This window comes from Pelodiscus sinensis, chromosome 2, assembly GCF_049634645.1.
Source record: "Pelodiscus sinensis isolate JC-2024 chromosome 2, ASM4963464v1, whole genome shotgun sequence".
Classification (NCBI taxonomy): Eukaryota; Metazoa; Chordata; order Testudines; family Trionychidae; genus Pelodiscus; species Pelodiscus sinensis.
The window spans coordinates 13,256,801-13,274,647 of NC_134712.1; the positions used below are offsets into that span (position 1 = coordinate 13,256,801).

Consider the following 17,847-nt stretch of genomic DNA (forward strand, 5'->3'; position numbering starts at 1 on the left):
TTCTAGCCATGTAAGCATGAAAATGTGAATACTAAAGGCTCAAAACTAGAAGGCAAGGAAGAGATCAAAATCCCTTGGACTGTTTGTGGCCGAGTCATGATTTCTGAAAGTTTGGAATTAGCAGTACTGCATTCACCCACCTTGCTTGTGCCAATTTTTTTATACATTTTAGTCCTAGAACATAAGGTGGGTCTGCAACTCACAGTGATTCTGTTGTACATTTCTTTCTTTCTAGACTTACCTGGCATTGCTCGGGTCCTTAATTCAAAAAGACAAAAGTTAATTGAGAATAAAATGAAAGTGTACGTGCTTCATTTAAATCATTGCTCTGGAGTGGGGCTGGAGATGAGAGGTTTGGAATTCAGGCTGCCCAGGGGAGAGGGGGAAACCCCAGCCCCCTCACGGCAGCAGCTGGGTGCCAGGTGAGAAGCACCTCTCCATGGCCACTGCAGCTCTAACAGGCACAGCTGGTGCAAAGTGCATGTCTCCTGGCTGGGGCAGGCCCAGGTCGTCTGCTCTCTGCACTCTCCAGCCAGAGCGAGGAATGCAGCAAATGCACACTTTCTCCTGTCTCACTAAGTAGAACAGCCAGCAATGTTCCTGTATTAACAGGGAGGAGCTTCCGTGCCCCACCGCCCCCCTGCTCTCCTTAAAGGGCACCTGGGAAGGTGGGAGGCTGGAGGCTGGGACAGTCTTGGCCTGAAGGTGGGACATACCACCAGCCAGCCCCCTTTCACCTGCCCGGTGGTTCTCTCTCTCTTTTCTGTTTGATTTTCAGAAGCAATCCCCTTCCAGGAAGATCCCGTTTTTCTGGCACAACCAAACACTTACCTTACTTTAAGTTATGCTAAGAGGAAGCTGTATACTGAGCTTGGTGGTCCTAGCTCTTGCCATTTAGGAGGAATTCTTATATCTACAAATATATAGTAGATTGGGCTGATACCAGCAGCGCCCCGGACCGCTGTCCTAGTGAGTGTTCTAAAATGGCACAAGTTCCTAGCAGCAGATTCTAATCTTGGCATGTAATTCATAGAATCATAGAATCATAAGACTGAAAGGGACCTCGAGAGGTCATCGAGTCCAGCCCCCCGCCATCAAGGCAGGACCAAGCTCCGTCTACACCATCCCTGACAGATGTCTATCTAACCTGTTCTTAAATATCTCCAGAGGGAGATTCCACCACCTCCCTTGGCAATTTATTCCAATATTTGACCACCCTGACAGTTAGGAATTTTTTCCTAATGTCCAATCTAAACCTCCCCTGCTGCACTTTAAGCCCATTACTCCTTGTCCTGTCCTCAGTAACCAAGAGGAACAAATTTTCTCCTTCCTCCTTGTTACACCCTTTTAGATATTTGAAAACCGCTGTCATGTCCCCCTTTAATCTTCTTTTTTCCAAACTAAACAAGCCCAGTTCATGAAGCCTGGCTTCATAGGTCATGTTCTCTAAACCTTTAATCATTCTTGTCACTCTTCTCTGCACCCTTTCCAATTTCTCCACATCTTTCTTGAAATGTGGCGCCCAGAACTGGACACAGTACTCCAGCTGAGGCCTAACTAGTGCAGAGTAGAGCGGCAGAATGACTTCACGAGTCTTGCTTACAACACACCTGTTGATACAACCTAGAATCATATTTGCTTTTTTTGCAACAGCATCACACTGTTGACTCATATTCAACTTGTGGTCCACTATGACCCCTAGATCCCTTTCCGCCATGCTCCTTCCTAGACAGTCGCTTCCCATCTTGTATGTATGGAACTGATTGTTCCTTCCTAAGTGGAGCACTTTGCATTTCTCTTTATTAAACCTCATCCTGTTTACCTCTGTCCATTTCTCTAACTTGCTACGGTCATTTTGAATTATGTCCCTATCCTCCAAAGAAGTTGCAACGCCACCCAGTTTGGTATCATCTGCAAACTTAATAAGCGTACTCTTTATCCCAATATCTACATCATTGATGAAGATATTGAACAGTACGGGTCCCAAAACAGACCCTTGCGGAACTCCACTTGTTATCCCTTTCCAGCAGGATTTAGCACCGCTAACAACTCCTCTCTGACTATGGTTATCCAGCCAATTATGCACCCACCTTATCGTGGCCCTATCTAATTTATATTTGCCTAGTTTATCAATAAGAATATCATGCGAGACCGTATCAAATGCCTTACTAAAGTCTAGGTATATGACATCCACCGCTTCTCCCTTATCCACAAGGCTCGTTATCCTATCAAAGAAAGCTATCAGATTAGTTTGGCATGACTTGTTCTTCATCTGCTAAATGGGTCTGCTTCTCAGTCCCTGGAGTGGAGCCCCATGCCCAAGCCAGGAGCAAAAAAGGAAAGAGTTCACCTATCCACACAACCTACTCTTTGGGCAGTGGTGAAGTAAGGAGCCAGTTCACATGTGGCAGGAACAGGACCGCAAAGTGAGAGAAGGTGCTGACTCTTCTAGCGCATGTCTAGGGTCAGGGCCGGATTAAGGCATGGGCTAGCCGGGCAGCTGCCTGGGGTGCCAACCTATGGAGGGTGCCTGATGGCAGCTGTAAGGGGCGTGCAGTGAGCTGCAGCAGCTCCCAGCGGCCACCCTGCAGTGGCTGCCTGGGGCGGGGGCCACATTAACCCCCGCAGTGCTGGCCAGCAGTGCCCTTCCCCCCCACGGCCGCGGGGCCCTGCATAGCTAGGCTCGGCCCACCCCAGGTTGCGCGCCAGCGGCGATGGCTGGGCTGGGCCAGACACGTGCATCCTACTGCCGCCAGCTCCGCGTGCCTGCGCCAGGGCGGGGCCACGCACACGCCCTCCCCCAACTCGGAGGCGAAATTAACCTGTCAGTTCGGGGTGCCGGAATGGCTCGGTCCAGCCCTGTCTAGGGTACATGCTCTGGGAGTGAGAACATTTGATGTAATCCTGTATGATCTGAAATATCACTGAGTTCTACCCCAGTAAGTGTCCTACATCGAACTGGGTACTAGTAGAGCTGTTTGGGGGGGAGAAGATGAAAAACTAGCTTAACAAAACCCATGAACTTTTGAAGTCTTATTTTTCCTTTTGAAGGGTTTGCCAGGGGCTGACTTTCTGTTTTTTTCTAAAAAAACAAAAAAACAAACCAAATCAAAACAAAAAAACCAGCAATTTTATTGGAAATTTTTCCTTACTTTAAAAATGTCAATGAGCTTGGTGTGACAGGTTGTATGATGGAAATCCCCTTGGGATTATCACATGGGCTGTGTCTAGACTACACCTCTCTGTCGACAGAGATGTAGATGAGGCACGTCGAAATTGCTAAGGATGCAGGGATTTAAATATCCTGTGCTTCATTAGCATAAACATGGCTGCCGCTTTTTTCAAAACGGCGCTTTTTCGAAAAAACGGCAGTCTAGATGCGGATCTGTCGAAAAATAAACCCTTTTTCAAAAGATCCTGTATTCCTCAAAAAATGAGGTTTATATGATCTTTCAAAAAAGGATTTATTTTTCAACTGATCCATATCTAGACTGCCTTTTTTTGTTTTTGTTTTTTTTCAAAAAAGCGCTGTTTCGAAAAAAAGTGGCAGCCATGTTTATGTTAAAGAAGTGCAGGACACTGAACCAGCTCCGCTCCAGGAGGGCTGCTATTAGGCCTTTGATAGCACCCAGAAACATAGGCTCCAAAAGGACCTAAACCCCAAATAAATCCTCCTTACCCTGAGTAAAAGTTTGACACACAGAAAGCTCATGAATATGTTCATGCTCTTTAACAATGAAAGTGAGAGATACTCCTCCCCACCACCAGGTGACAGTCATTTTCATTGGGCTTGATAATAAGCGTGTATTTTTATTAAGTAAAAAAAAGTAGGATTTAAGTGATTGTAGGTGAAAACAGAGAAATCAAAGGAAGGTACTAAATGCATTAGAAATAGCTGGCATCTTGTGTTTGTTTTAATTAAGAAACTTGTTACATGCAAATTCTTACCCTAAATCAGGGCTGGCCAACCCGCAGCTCAGCTCGCAAGCCACATGCGGCTCTTCCCCCCGCCCCCCCCCCAAGTACAGCTCGCAAAGTCTCCCCCGTGGTTTGCGAAGCTGCCCCTAAAAATGGCCCCCGGACCCCGTTTCCTTGTGCTCACTGTGGGGCACAGCAAAGCAAAATGGCACCAGCCAACGGGAACCTGATGTGCTTGACCAAACATGGCTGGGGATTTTTTTTTCTCGACAACCTTTTCCCCCCAGCTCTTTGCACTATATCCCCAACTATTCTAACTCTTTGCCTAATGGGTTGGCCACCCCTGCCCTAAATAATTGCTTTTTTAGCTCAGGTGAAATGCTTCAAGTCAAAGATGATCTTTACTCTGGCCAGGGTCTACAGCTTTTCAGAGTTCTTTGTTTTCAGGTTTCATATATATGTATATATATATATTCTTAGTGTGGGCAAGGCAGTTTAAAAGGCCAGCTGAAGACAAATGCTCAGATTGCTTTCCATTCCTTTAATATACTTTCCCCCAGTGCAGGAAGCTTTTGTTCAGTCTCCCCCTCCCCATGGAAAAGTACTTGATTCAAGATGGATTTCAATACCAAGTGTCATGGTCACATGTCTTTTTAGGACCAAGCACAGTTTGGGCTCATAGGAAAAATAGAACCATTTACAAGTTGTTGGTTTGAATACTGAGCCATTAAGTTCCTAAAGTATCACTAACGGCCCTCATTAGCCCATCTAGAATTAAAACATTCACAGTTCATAGTTCTAACTTCCATTACAAGAATGATACATGCACAAAAATAGGATATACACATTCAGTAGATTGTAACTGTAAAAATGATATGTTACATGGCTTGTCTTGCATAAAGCATCTTTGAGTTATGCATATTCATAAGCCAATTGTAATAAAGAATGAAGGGTGTTTTGACAGCTCATTTTGATGTTCCCCCAACCCCCCCCAAAAAAATTACAGGATTCATTATTTAAACAATGGCACTTTTTTTTCCTCCTCAAACAATTAAAAATTCCAACCACGCCATTCACTGCACTAGGTCTGCCAGTATACACGTAGAGGCTATGTCTACACTGCACCCGTTTGGCGCAAGAAATATGCAAATGAGGTGAAGTTTTGAGCAAAACCAGCCTCGTTAATTATTCAAATGAGGCGTGGCGATATTCCATGCTCCGCCTCATTTGCATATTTCTTGCATCAAATGGGTGCAGTGTAGACATAGACTAAATGTAGACCAGGTCTTAGTCCTTGGAGCTAAATCTTCAAAGGTATTTAGGCATCTAACTCCCGTTGAGTTGATTTCTGCTTGAGGCAAAGATCAAAGCAAGCAAAAGTTTGGAGTCTTGCTCAGGTGGACACTCAATATCCCATGAAAACATTTAGTCGGCTGACCTTATCTTCTTCTCTGGCACTGATAGTAGATGTAGGGAGAAATACCCCACCAAAGCTCCTTAACCCTTTCAAAAGTGTACTTAGAATACAGTGAGCTTCTGGCCTGATTTCCCCTCCCACTTTCTGACAGCTTAGGTCCTGTTTCTTGTGGCTCTGTAAATCATAAAGTCAGCTAACTTGGGGTGCAGTTGTGTGTGTGTCTCTCCCTCTCGCCCTCTGCTTTCTTGTTCAGCTATTCTCAGTTATAAATACTCTGTGTAACTGCTGGCTAGCAAGGTCAGTCTGAGGTGATGAGCTGATTCCATGTGTGTCTGCAAACAGTAATTTAAAAGGGTCTTAGCTCTGTAACCGCTACATCAACTGACAGTAATTCGATTTCTGTAGGCCTTTGTGTCCTCCCTCCGGAGAGGCTGGCGTAAAACTTCCCAGAGTGCAAGTCCTCTGACAGAAGGTGCAGCAGACCTTATTAATGTGATTCTTGAAATGATCTGAAACCATGGGGTGGGGAAACAAAAACAGAAGCTGAGTTGGAAGAAATTGAAATCTCTGACCTTTTTTTTCTCCCCCCTCCCCTTTGTGTATCTGCAGATGACAAGTGACTATCTGTGACTTAAACAAGCATCCAGGCAGTAGTATTACTTCAGACCAAGGCCACAAGATGATCTTAAATGGCCGCATTAATGAAATCATTTTCAGAAAAAAACAATCTTCTCTGTAGCTCCTTTTCCTCAAGTTTTGCTCCCAATACAGGAAACCAAGACATTGATATTAATTACCTCTCTATCTTCCAGAATGGGGAAAGGAAATTATCATGATCAATTTTAATTAAATGCTCAGTGGAAGAAATTAGCAGCATCCTGAAGAATAGAAGTGAAAGAGAGATTTGCGATCATTTTTAAAAGAACAAAAAAATAAAGTCTGATTTTTTTCCTTCTTGAAATCACTCAAGAATATAGCAAGAGCGCTCCCCTTGCCAGCGAAGATAACAGAATTGCTTTGTTTGGCCTAAACCCCCGATCATACAAAAAGTCTGTGACCATCTTTCTCTTGGCCTTATCTCAGCTACAAGTCATAGGCTACCATCCAGACAAAGAGGAAAAAGATGGTTGCCATCAAGAAGAAGAATCTGAAAATGTTTTCACTTGCCTTACTATTCGTCATCACAGTAACATCATTTTTGCTGAATTACACACACAATGCAGTGATGGTCACCTGGGATCCCAAGCAGATTGTCATGCAGGTCTCAGAGCACTTTAAAAAATTAATGAAATACCCCCAAAGACCGTGCAGCTGTCATTCATGTGTTTCCGAACTGGGACTTTCCTTTTGGTTTGATGAGAGGTTAAATCAAACTATACAACCTTTCCTGACCACTCGGAATGCCTTAATTCCAGAGGAGAGCTACAAGTGGTGGCTGGTAAGTAGAAAGGGTTTGTATGTGTGTGAAAATTGTGTATTTAATTATTGTTTGTATTTCAGTAGAGATTAGAGATCTCAGCTGGCCCTTAGCTTTGGCACTGTCTAGTAGTAAGAAACAGTCACCCCAAAGAGCTTACTGTCTAAATAGATAAGACAAAAGGTGGGGGAAAATGGATAATACTGTTTGTGTTTTCCAGATAAAGACTTGCAGAATCTAGTAAGTTGTCCAGAGTCACAGCAGTTTTAGCATTGATCCCAAAGCTCTCTAATGCCAGTCCTGTGCCTTAACCACAAAATTATTCCTCTTTCCTTTTCCACCAGGTAAGAACTTTTTAGACAATGGAATTAACCTATGGAACACATTGCCATGAGCGCCTGTGTTTGACAAAATAACCGTGTTTATAAAACATTAGATATTCTGAATAAGAACTGCCACTGTTCTATTTGGTCGTATGATTCCAGGATCTAAACTGTCCACTTCATGACAGGTGCCATTTAGCAAGAAGTGTCACCTGTGCTTAATCCTCTGTGGCAGGATAACTTGCCCCAGATCCTGTTAAAATCACTGGAAGGATTCCCATTTGTGTCAGTGGACGTTGGATTGGGCCCCGTTTGTTATAACGGTGGGTTTTGTGGTTGCCTTTGAAACAACTGGTCTGATACCTATTCAGCAACATGCCGGTGGCATTTAAGCATGTACATAAAAGGTTCGCTGACTTGGGGGCCTAGTGTGTGGTGCTGTTTGGGCCACTGATCTGATCAGATGAGGGCTTTGGTAAAGTGCAAGAGTATGCCAGTGTCCTGGCAAGATTCCAGAAAGGGTGCTAATTACATTCTGTCAGTGTAGAGAACACCTGTTTTCCCTGCAATTTCCTTTGAACACGGAAATCTACCCTTCCTGCCCTAAATTCTTACATTGTGCCATCCTTGGTGCAGTAGACGGGCCCCTCCCTCAGATACTTCCTGTCAGAGGAGGAGGATTGTGAATTGGGAGGGGGGCTTCAAACAGTTCGGGAGGGAGCTAATTCGCTGTTGCAGTTAGCCAGCTTGATAGCTAATAGGAAATTGACCATGAGAGTTAATTGGCTCTGGAATAGAAATTCGTATTCTGAAATGAAGCCAGACCCTTCCATCGTTCCTCTCTGAGATCCTCCAGCCTTTCAGTTAGCTCCTCAGAGGTGTTTGGTGTGCAGTGCCTATTGAATCCAATGGGAGTGCCGGAGGCCCCTGAGATGCAACCGCCCGAGTTCCGACCCCCTGCACTTACAGCCACTTGTATAAGTGCGGAAGGGGCCAAAAACCCCAGACTTACATCCTCGGCCTGCATGTATGACGGCGCCTGGCGCCTACTGTAAATGCAGGTTCATGTTACAATGCCCCCGACTTGCAACGCTTCTTCTGGAACCAATCACGTTGCAAGTTGGGGGCTTCCTGTAATGCACCTTCCTGCTTTCCTGTGGTTTTATGTCACTGTAACAGGGTGGCTTGCCCTGGGTTCAGCCCACTCTACTTACAAAGGAGGAAGACCTGAACATGGAACATCTGATCTCTCCCGCGAGGGATGCTCAGGGCTACTGGAATGAAGTAGAGAGGGTGCTGAGAAGCGGGTAGTCTCCAGTATAGAAACCAGGAGTGTAGGGAGTAAGCCTACAGGCAGGAAAGGTCTGGGAGTGACGTAATGAGGCCAAGAAGGAGGAAGATGGGGGACTTGAGAATTTTACTCTGAATGGTTAATTCAATAGACCAGAGCCTGAGAAGGGCTGTGAATGGACAAAGGGGTTTGGGAGCTCTTGAAGTCCCAAGAAGGGAGAAACCGAGGTAGGAGGATACACGCAGGGCCACGCCTAGCGACAAGGGCAAATGGGAGACAGCCTGTCCTACAATTGTCATCCTCCCTTTGCGTGTCTTCTGCCTGTGATCTAGCTGTGCTTTTGCATTTGGTCTCTTCATCTCCGCTCATGTTGCAGCAACGGGGGAAGGGAATAGGAGGTGGGCTTTCAGCCCATTCCTCCCCACCACTCCAATCCACTGATTCCTGACTTCTCGTGAAAGGGAAGAGGGAGGAGCCAAAGATCTGGCTTCACCCCTTGTTCAGGTCTCTGGGCTTGCTCTTCTTGTCTTGTACTGGTGCAACCATTTCAGTGAAGGGGGGTGATTTTTTTTTCCAACATAAATTTTACCAGAAAACCTCTGCGTGTGGGAATACATTTTACTAGAATAAGCACATTTACACTCCTAAAGCTGCATCCACACTGGGGAGGGTTGTGCTGTTTATATCTGAATTTCATCTTATGTGTAGACAGGGTCTAGACCATGGGTTCCCAAACTGGGGGGCATGAAGAAATTCCAGGGAGTGTGTGAGGCAACCCAGCCCCCCCCCCCCCCCAATAAATTTTTCCTGCCCTGGTCAGTTCCTTTTTTTTTTCCCCTCAACAAGTTTTGCTGTTGGGAGGGGGGATGTGAGGGTTTTTCAAAAAGGGGGCGTGATGCCGAAAAGTGTGGGAACCACTGGTCTAGACAGTAAAAGTTACTGTGTACGCAGGCCTGCCAATGGGGTGAGGAGGAGGCAATTACACTGGGGCCTGGCAAAAAAAGGGGTCCTATTAGTGGTGGCACCTGGAGCCCCAGGTCCATTTAATCGTTGCCAGAAGTGTGCTGTGGTGCTCCGGGAAGCACTAAGAGCTAGGGTTGCGTGCCATGCTCCAGGCAGCATTAAGGGATGGCTGCCCTTGGTTCTGCCCCTTCTTGGAGCACAGAGCCACCCCCCACACTTTGCCCAGAGACCTGCAGAAGCTATTGTGTGTATGGCATTAGACAGTGCTCTCCTGACAGACAGGCTTCAGGACCGCGCCAAAGTAAACAAGCCAGCTCATCCCTGCAGGCTGTGCTAGAAGAGGGTGACACAAAGATGTAGGTATCCTAACCCAAGTCTCCCCTTTGAGTCTGTGAGAAAGCTAGTCTCTCTTAACCCTGCATTAGCAGGGTAAGTGATTATGGACTCCATCCTGCAAAGTCCAGAGTTTCTCCCATCCCACCTGGCTTCTGCAGGCGCTGAGGGTACTCAGCACTTCTTGGGAGGCTCACCGGATTGGTTTCCAGCAGACTGCTATGGGGGAGAATGTCCTTCCGAGGCTACGTCTACACTGCAGGCTTCTTGCACAAGAACTGTTTTGCGCAAAAGTTCTTGCGTGAAAAAGTTCTTGCGCAAGAGTGCGTCCACACTGCCATGTGCTTTTGCACAAGAGCATCCATGGCAGTGTGGAAGCTCATTTGCACAAGACAGCTCTCATGGCCATTTTAGCCATAGGGATTTCTTGCTCAAGAAACCTCTGTTGCCCAGCCACACCTGCCTTCTTGCGCAAGAGCTCTTGCACGAGAGGGCTTATTCCTCGTGGGGAGAGGAATAACTCTTGCGCAAGAAGCCCTCTGTTCCGACGCTTTATTGTAAATTTACTTGCGCAAGAACGCACGTGCAGTGTAGATGCTCTGCAAGTTTTTGCACAAGGACAGCCGTGGTTGCGCAAAAAGCCTGCCTTGTAGATGTAGCCTTAGGGCACTCCACTTAGCTCATTGCGGAGCCAGTGGCTCATTAAACTGGGTGCTGGCAGAGGTAGTTCACTGTATGATGGTGGAGTGTGTGGACTTGTGCTGCCTCCTGGGGAAATTTTCAGGCGAGGTAAGGGGGGCAGAATTCAACACTCATTCTGGAATCTGGCTAAGACATCCTGGCTAATGCCCATTCTCAGATAAGCACCCTGGATTTGTTAACAGCCACAGGTGGACAGGATGCTGTTGTGCATCTCATCGAAAACATGGTTCAGTTTAACTGAGGGCAGAACTTGTTCCTTAGCTATCCAACCGCAGCTGTTGTCTCTCTATACATTACTCCTGGAAACCCTGCATGTTCTGGTAATTGCCTTTCCTATAGGAAATAGTCCTCAGCAAGGTTTTCATGTTAATGGCTTTCCTGAGGCCCAAGGGCTTAGTTCAAATCTATGCTGGTCTGGAAAGTGACTATAAAAACCTTTGCCAGCTCTAAAAAGATCATTACAAGTCCAGGCAGTCACCACATTTTAGTGGTGCTGGTTTTCCCATCTTACTCATCTGTTGCTTTGAATTTGTGATTGAAACAATAGCTGCCGACAGGCTGGTGGTTTTCTAGTAGCGTCTTAAACTTGCTGTCAGGGCAACAGTGACAGCAGGGGGGCTGGCAGGATCTGGGTTCAACTGAAGTGTAACTGTTCTGTTGGCATTTTGACTACGTGGAGCCATTATTTATCTGTGGAACTGTATCATATTAAACACAGATGAGGGCTGGATTCTGGGCTAGACACAAAGATCGTCCTAGTCCCAAAGAGCTTACAATCTAAATAGGAATGTAAAGGGGTAACTGGTTAACCCTTACTGGGTGATGCTTATGGGTAACCAGTTAACCAGTGGCCCAGCGGGGCTGGAGCAGCCCCCCTGCCTGTATGGTTTGCCCCCCACTTGCAATGTGGCGCAGTGGGCCTGGCTGTAGCCCCCTTCCTGTGGCACGACATGGGGAGGCCCCGTCAGGCTGGAGCAGCCTCCTGCCCTCAGCATGATGCCACAGGCCCGGACGAGCTGGAGTGGCCCTCACCTTCAGACCAACTGGGCTAGAACAGTACGTGGGGGCTGCTCCAGTCTGGCCACGCCCAGAAAGGGGTTGCTCATGGATAACTGGTTAACTTTTTAAATGACCATTTACATTTCTAAGTCTAAAGACCCTTACTTTCCTGCATAATCATTTATTAGGCTTGTTGGATTATTGATGCAAATAGTGTTGTAGCCTCAGACTGGCTCCAGTCGTATTGAAACGATGACTATTCTCAGAACTTGCAAGCAAATACCTGAATGCCTCAGTTCAACTTGAGACCGTGGGACAGGTACAAAAGGGAGCCGTCTGTCCATCGCTTTTGTACGCTGGCCTAGGCGATGCTCTCAACTACACCACTGTAAAAAGTGAGTAGCCCGATAAACCCTTGTAAAATCAACAGCAGGATTTGGTCTGGTATCTAGGATGACTATTTGCTCCTACATACAGACTGGGTCCTGTAGGTAGCAAAACATGTCAGGATTGGAGCCTAAAAGAATAAGAAATGCATGTTGTAAATGATTGAGCTACCCAGGGCTGTGTCCAGACTCAGGGGTTTTTTCGAAAAAAGTAGCCTTTTTTCGAAAATACTTCCCCTGCGTCCAGACTCAAGCCGCGTTCTTTCGAAATTAATTCGAAAGAACGCGGCTTTTCTTTCGATGGCAGTAAACCTCAATTTACGAGGAAGAACGCCTTCTTTCGAAAGTTCCTCTCACTGGATGCTTTCTTTCGAAAAAGCAAGCCGCTTTTTCGAAATTTCTCCGTGCATTCTAGACGCTCTCTTTCGAAAGAGGCTCTTTCGAAAGAAGCCTGCAGTCTAGACATAGCCCTGGATATAGACTTATCACATACATCCCCTTGTCAAGAATTACTCCATTGAGTCTTGTTTCAATAAGTGTAGTGAACTTGAATAGCCAATAGCCCATTTGTTAGACCCCTCCTAGGGAAGTAAAAGCTTAATTGGTTAACTAGCAAGTCTTACTCTTAATAGGTGAGGCTTACTGGTTCTGGTTAACTGATAGGCTGGAGCAGCTGGCAGGAGGTTGCTCCATCCCCATGGGGCCTGCAGGAGCAACCTCTGTGTGAGGCAGGCCCAACTACCCCTTCCCCACCACTGGGTACACTCTGGCTCCCTGGGATTAGGGCTGGCAGGCAGTGTTCCATCTGAGATTTTTCCATCCATGAGCAAAGTGAGTTTTGTCTTGTGCACCATTATTGAGATCATGTGCACATGTTTGGATGTGTGGCACCCAAGCTATTAACAAATATCTTATAAATATTTTTAAAATGCCATGGAAGAAAGAATACTAAAACACGGGATAATTAACAAGGTGCATGACTTTAAATGTTTATTTAATATGAAGTCAAATAAAAAGGACAACTAATACCTCACAATGTTCAGTAGCCAATGTCCTCTGTGTATAGCCTTTTCCCAAGCTCTATCCACCTGGGCTTCCTATTCAATTAAATATGTCTCTCCTTTCAGGGAACTATGTTAATTGGCCTTGTGTAGGATACACTCTCCCTTGCACACCTAGACAGCAATGTATTGAATATTTCTACCCATTCACATTGTCTCAGGGCTGTATTTTATTTTGGATCAGAGGTTAAGTCAATCCAGTATAGTTTTAGACCAGTGGTCCCCAACCTTTAGAGGCTACCGGGGGGCGGGGCCACTCACGCGCCGGGCGCCCGGGGGCGGGGCCGCGTGTCCGGGGATACGCCAGGGAATGGGGATGCCCTTGCATCCAGCGCCGGCATGTGCCCCGGGGCTGGGGCCGTCCGAGCGCCTTGTGCCATGGGCCCGGAGCCGGTGCCGCTGCCCGAGCCGCACGCCTGGGGCCAGCACTGGCGCTGCTTGAGCGCCGCGCGCCCGCATGTGCCCCGGGGTTGGAGCTGCCCGAGCGCCGCGCACCCGGCACCGGTGCGTGTCGTGAGCCAGGGGCCAGCACTTCCCGTGCGCCACGTGCCGGGGATGTGGCCAGCCCAGGTTGTCAGCGGGCGCACACAAATGCCCCGGCAGGCACCATGGCACTCGTGGGCACCGCGTTGGGGACCACTGATTTAGACAGTTCTTTTTATTACAGATAAATAGCCAACTTAGAAAGTAGTTACATGGAATGCCTGTTCTGCACACAAGACATAAATCAGAGCTAAAACTCTGATTAATCAAGTGGCGATTTCCCTTAATTGTCTCATTTGATCCACTCATAAGCATTCTTCAAAGCTAGAGTATCTATTAATAAAAACAGCGTATAAGAAAGAAGAGAAATAATATTCTTTGCTTTATGCCAGAGTATGCAGGTACTTGATTGTATTATTTCAAGTGATCAGCTCAACTACAAGAGTTCTTATTTTTCCTCAAAATAAAGAATTGTGTGTTTGCATAGAAAGGTTATCAAAGGAATTTGTGTAAAGATGAAGCACATGCTGGATGGGTTTAATTAATTTCTTGCAGTTTAATAGAAAAAAGCAAGCAGACAAGAAAACAAAGGACATTTAAGGCCTGTTCCGAAACTCCTTGAAATTAATGAGACTCTTTCCGTTAACTTCATTGGACTTTGGATCTGGTTCTTAAAGCTGTTATTTTAAATAATTTACTTAAAATCAATTTATTTAACTAAAGAGTGATGAATTGTGGTATTTTCTTCATGTCCTCTAACAAAGACATCCAAAGTATTCAGAGAAATGTATGTTCTCTACCTTTTTGTATATACAAAAACAAGAAATGAAAGGACAAGAACTTTCATGGTCCTCTTTTTTAAAAAAATAAGCATGGAGTAACATTTCTATATATTATGTAACCATTTACCTTGGTGGTTCTGAGCTACCGACAACTGCTGTCTGAACACTAACTCCATGTTTTTAGTTGCAAAGCCTCCAGTTGAACAAGTCTGTATTTTGCAATAAACACAATTGTTTCAAGTAAACACTAGTTACATTGTTGTTCCATAGTTATTACTGTGCTACTAAATCTCCATTCTTCACACGGGAAGGTCTATTTGGATCACAAGCAGCTAAAGCTGCCAGACAGAAATGGGACAGGGGGGTGTTTCAATTATATATCAAGAAGAGCATTGCTAATCTCACTTCAGAGCCTCTAGGAAACCAGCAAAACAAACGACACATAGTTTAGTCCCTGGTTGTGCAGCAGTGGTACGCACACAAGTAGGGGCACCTAGAATGACGTCTCAGTCCAGTCTGGACCCAGCCTTTTCTATAAAGGCTAGAACCCATGGAAACTTAGTCCTCCCAAGATGTCCATGCACCATCTCCCAACACCACCCCCATCTGAGCCCCACTCCCCTCACAAAACCTGCTCAGTAACTCATCAATACATTCTGCTTCAGGCTCCTGCCCAGAACACACTTGCCTTTCCAGCCAGAGCTTTCCCAACGGTGGGGTACACATGGCCTGCCCCCGGAACAGCTGGGCAAGCACCACGTGCCCCTGGCTACAGCTCCGGCCCTGGGGAAGGGCTGAAGCTGGAGCCAGGGCCACATGGTGGGTACCCAACTGCTCCCGGGGTGGGATTGCATGGCAGGAGACTGCCCCGTGTGCGGGGCTGAAGCCAGGGTCATGGTGCTATTTTTAGTACCATGGCCCCCAGCCCCTACAGCCACCACACTGACCCGGCTGCTATTTTTAGTACTGTGGTTCTGTCCCCACTGCCCCGGCTTCATTACCAGAAGCCCATTGGTTTGATTTTCTGCCCCCACCCAAACCTCCACTGCCCTCTCCCTCCTCGTGAGCCCAGCCCAAATATGCTGTCTGTGCCCTGGGAGAGGGGCTGGTCCAGGGGAGGAGAGAGGAGGGAAGGTGCTGGCTGTGGGTCTGCCCAGCTGGCGTGGAGAGTCCCAGCTCTGCCCCTGGGACAGAGCTGCGCAACCAGTGTGTGTGTTGGGGGGGCGGGATTGGCACTGACCTGCTCTTAGCAACAAACCAGCCACACACGGCCCCAAAGCAAGAGAGATTCCCTAGGGCCCTCCCCCTTCACGCTTCCCTGGCTCCTTCCCCTTCCTTACTCTTCCCTCACACCTGGCCCCTGTCTCTGTCCTTCCCCCTCCACTTCGTCCCTTCCCATTCTCACCCCCTTTCTGCTCTCCTGGGTCCCTGGCAGATGTCCCATCCACCTCTGCCCCTTGGAAGCCCCCTCCTTGACTCCTTGCCCTCCTGACACTGGCCCTCCCCCCCAACATCCTATGCACCCTGTAGCCCACCCACCATTTCATCCTCTTTCTGCTGCCTGGCACCCACCTCTCCCTTCTCCCCTCTGCTGCCACGTCTCCCACCCTTCCGTCACCCCATCTGTTCCCCGGTGCCTGCTGCTGCCACCCGCCCCTCACACTCCTCTGCTGTCTTGGTGCCTGCCCTTCTCACTACCCTCTGCCCTCTTGGGACCTGCCCCCTCCCCATCCTCTCTGACCCTTCTCTGACTCCCCATTCTCTCTGCACCTGCCCTTCCCCCATTTAGCTCCCTTCCCCATTCCCTCTCTTAACACCTCCTTCTACCCACCTGCCTGGCCATTCTCCTCTGCCATCTGGTGCCAGTCCCTCCTTTCCACTGCCCTCTCTGTGTCTGCCCTTCTGCTTTACCCCCATTACCCCCGGCACCTGCACCTTCCCTTACCTCCTGCACCCTCCTGGTTCCTTCCCCTTCTCTTACTACCTCTGCCCTTCCAACACATGTCTCGGGTGCATTCTTCCTTCCTGGTGCCTACCTCCTCACCACCCTGTGCCCCAATTCTCACATCCCTCTGAGCCCTCGCACATGACTTGTTCCATCCCCTGCCTTCCTCATGCCCACCCCTCCTTTCAACCCCTCTTCTTCCTGCACCCGCTTCTCCCGTCTCCCTTCCTCTTGCCCCCATTATTCCTTTCTTCTGCCCTTCCCCTTTTTCTCTCCATTATCCCCTCCCTTCTTCCACCCCCACTGATACCTCTCCTTCCCCCCCGTCCATTCCCCTCATTGTCACCTCTTTGTCCCCTGACACTTGTCTCTCCTTCACAGTGCCCCTTGGTGCCTTCTCCTTTCTTCCCCTGCCCTGGTTCCCCTCCTTCACCTCAGTACAAGCCCTGTCCTCTCCTCACCCCCACCTTCTCCTTGGTTTTCTCACTGCCCCTTCCCCCACCTTCTGCCTTCAACATGGTGGGCGGCTGCCCCATGTGTGAGGACTGGAACCTGGGCACGGTGCTGGTTTTAGTACCACGGTCAGGGCCTCAGAAGCCAGCTCCAGCCCCAGCTGCTCCTATGGGAGGACCATGTGGCAAGCAGCTGCCCTGTGTGTCAGGGCTGGAGCCAGGGCCGCAGTGTTATTTTTAGTACTGCAGCCCTGGCTCCAGCTCTGGCAGCTGCCACATGGCCTGCCCTGACTGCAGCTCCAGCCCACGGGAAGGGCTGAAGGTAGGGCCAAGGCTGCATGGTGGCTGCCCTGCTGCATCTTAGGCAGGGTAGTCTTCCCCCCCTCCCCCCACAGAGCAGCTGAGCAGCCTCTGTGCGGCTCTGCTAAGAAGATGCATGGGAGGCAAATTCTTGGTGTGCGTTCATGCAGGCGCGCACCTTAGAGGGAACCCTGCTGTCAGGGGTTGCCAGCCCCCTCCCAGGGAGCCAGCTGCGGAGCCTGCAGCGAAGCTTCCACCAGGGAACGTGAGGGGCAGCCAAGCCTCCTTCCTGGGAGTGGGGTCGGCAGCAAGTCCCTGCTGGTCCCGCTCCCAGGGAGGCCTCAGTGAATCTTCTTCCCCAGGAGCGGGACCAGCACTGGCTGCCAGTCCCACTCTCAGGGTATGTCTACACTACCCCCTTAGTTCGAACTGGGGGGGGGTAATGTAGTCATACGGAGTTGCAAATGAAGCCCGGGATTTTAATTTCCCGGGCTTCATTTGCATAAAGCCGGCCGGCGCCATTTTTAAATGCCGGCCAGGTCGGAACCCATGCCGCGCGGCTACACGCAGCACGGACTAGCTAGTTCGGATTAGGCTTCCTAATCCAAACTAGCTGTACGCCTCGTTCGGAAGCCTAATCCAAACTAGCTAGTCCGTGCCACATGTAGCCGCGCGGCACGGGGTCCGACCTAGCCGGCATTTAAAAATGACGCCGGCCAGCTTTATGCAAATGAAGCCCGGGAAATTCAAATCCCGGGCTTCATTTGCAACTCCATATGACTACATTACCCCCCCTAGTTCGAACTAGGGGGGTAGTGTAGACATACCCTCAAGGAGGCTCCCTGCAGTGCATGTAACCACTATGATTTTTAGTAATGACACTATTACATTTTTACATCCTAACCCCTCCACAAGATACCCAAAATACTCCTTTTGCATAACCTTCTCCTCCCACAGTAGTGGCTCAGTAGAGTTGCCAGGTGTCCAGTATTTGAGCTTTCTGTCCAGGAAACAAATTGAGAAAATACCGGACATACAAATGTCTGGTATTTTCTAATTAAGTTTTATTATTATC

The 17,847-nt window shown here is 48.2% G+C and overlaps 1 protein-coding gene across 6 annotated transcripts in view; it reads left to right on the forward strand.

Moving 5' to 3' along the window:
- ST3GAL1 (ST3 beta-galactoside alpha-2,3-sialyltransferase 1) overlaps nt 1–17,847 on the forward strand; it is a 152,045-nt gene that overhangs the window by 103,341 nt on the left and 30,857 nt on the right. For all 6 annotated transcript variants that reach the window (XM_006123533.3, XM_006123530.3, XM_075920091.1 and 3 more), the window contains one exon: nt 5,945–6,773. In XM_006123533.3, coding sequence (XP_006123595.1) covers nt 6,459–6,773 — 315 coding nt within the window. In that variant the 5' untranslated portion in view covers nt 5,945–6,458. The remainder of the gene's footprint in view (nt 1–5,944; nt 6,774–17,847) is intronic.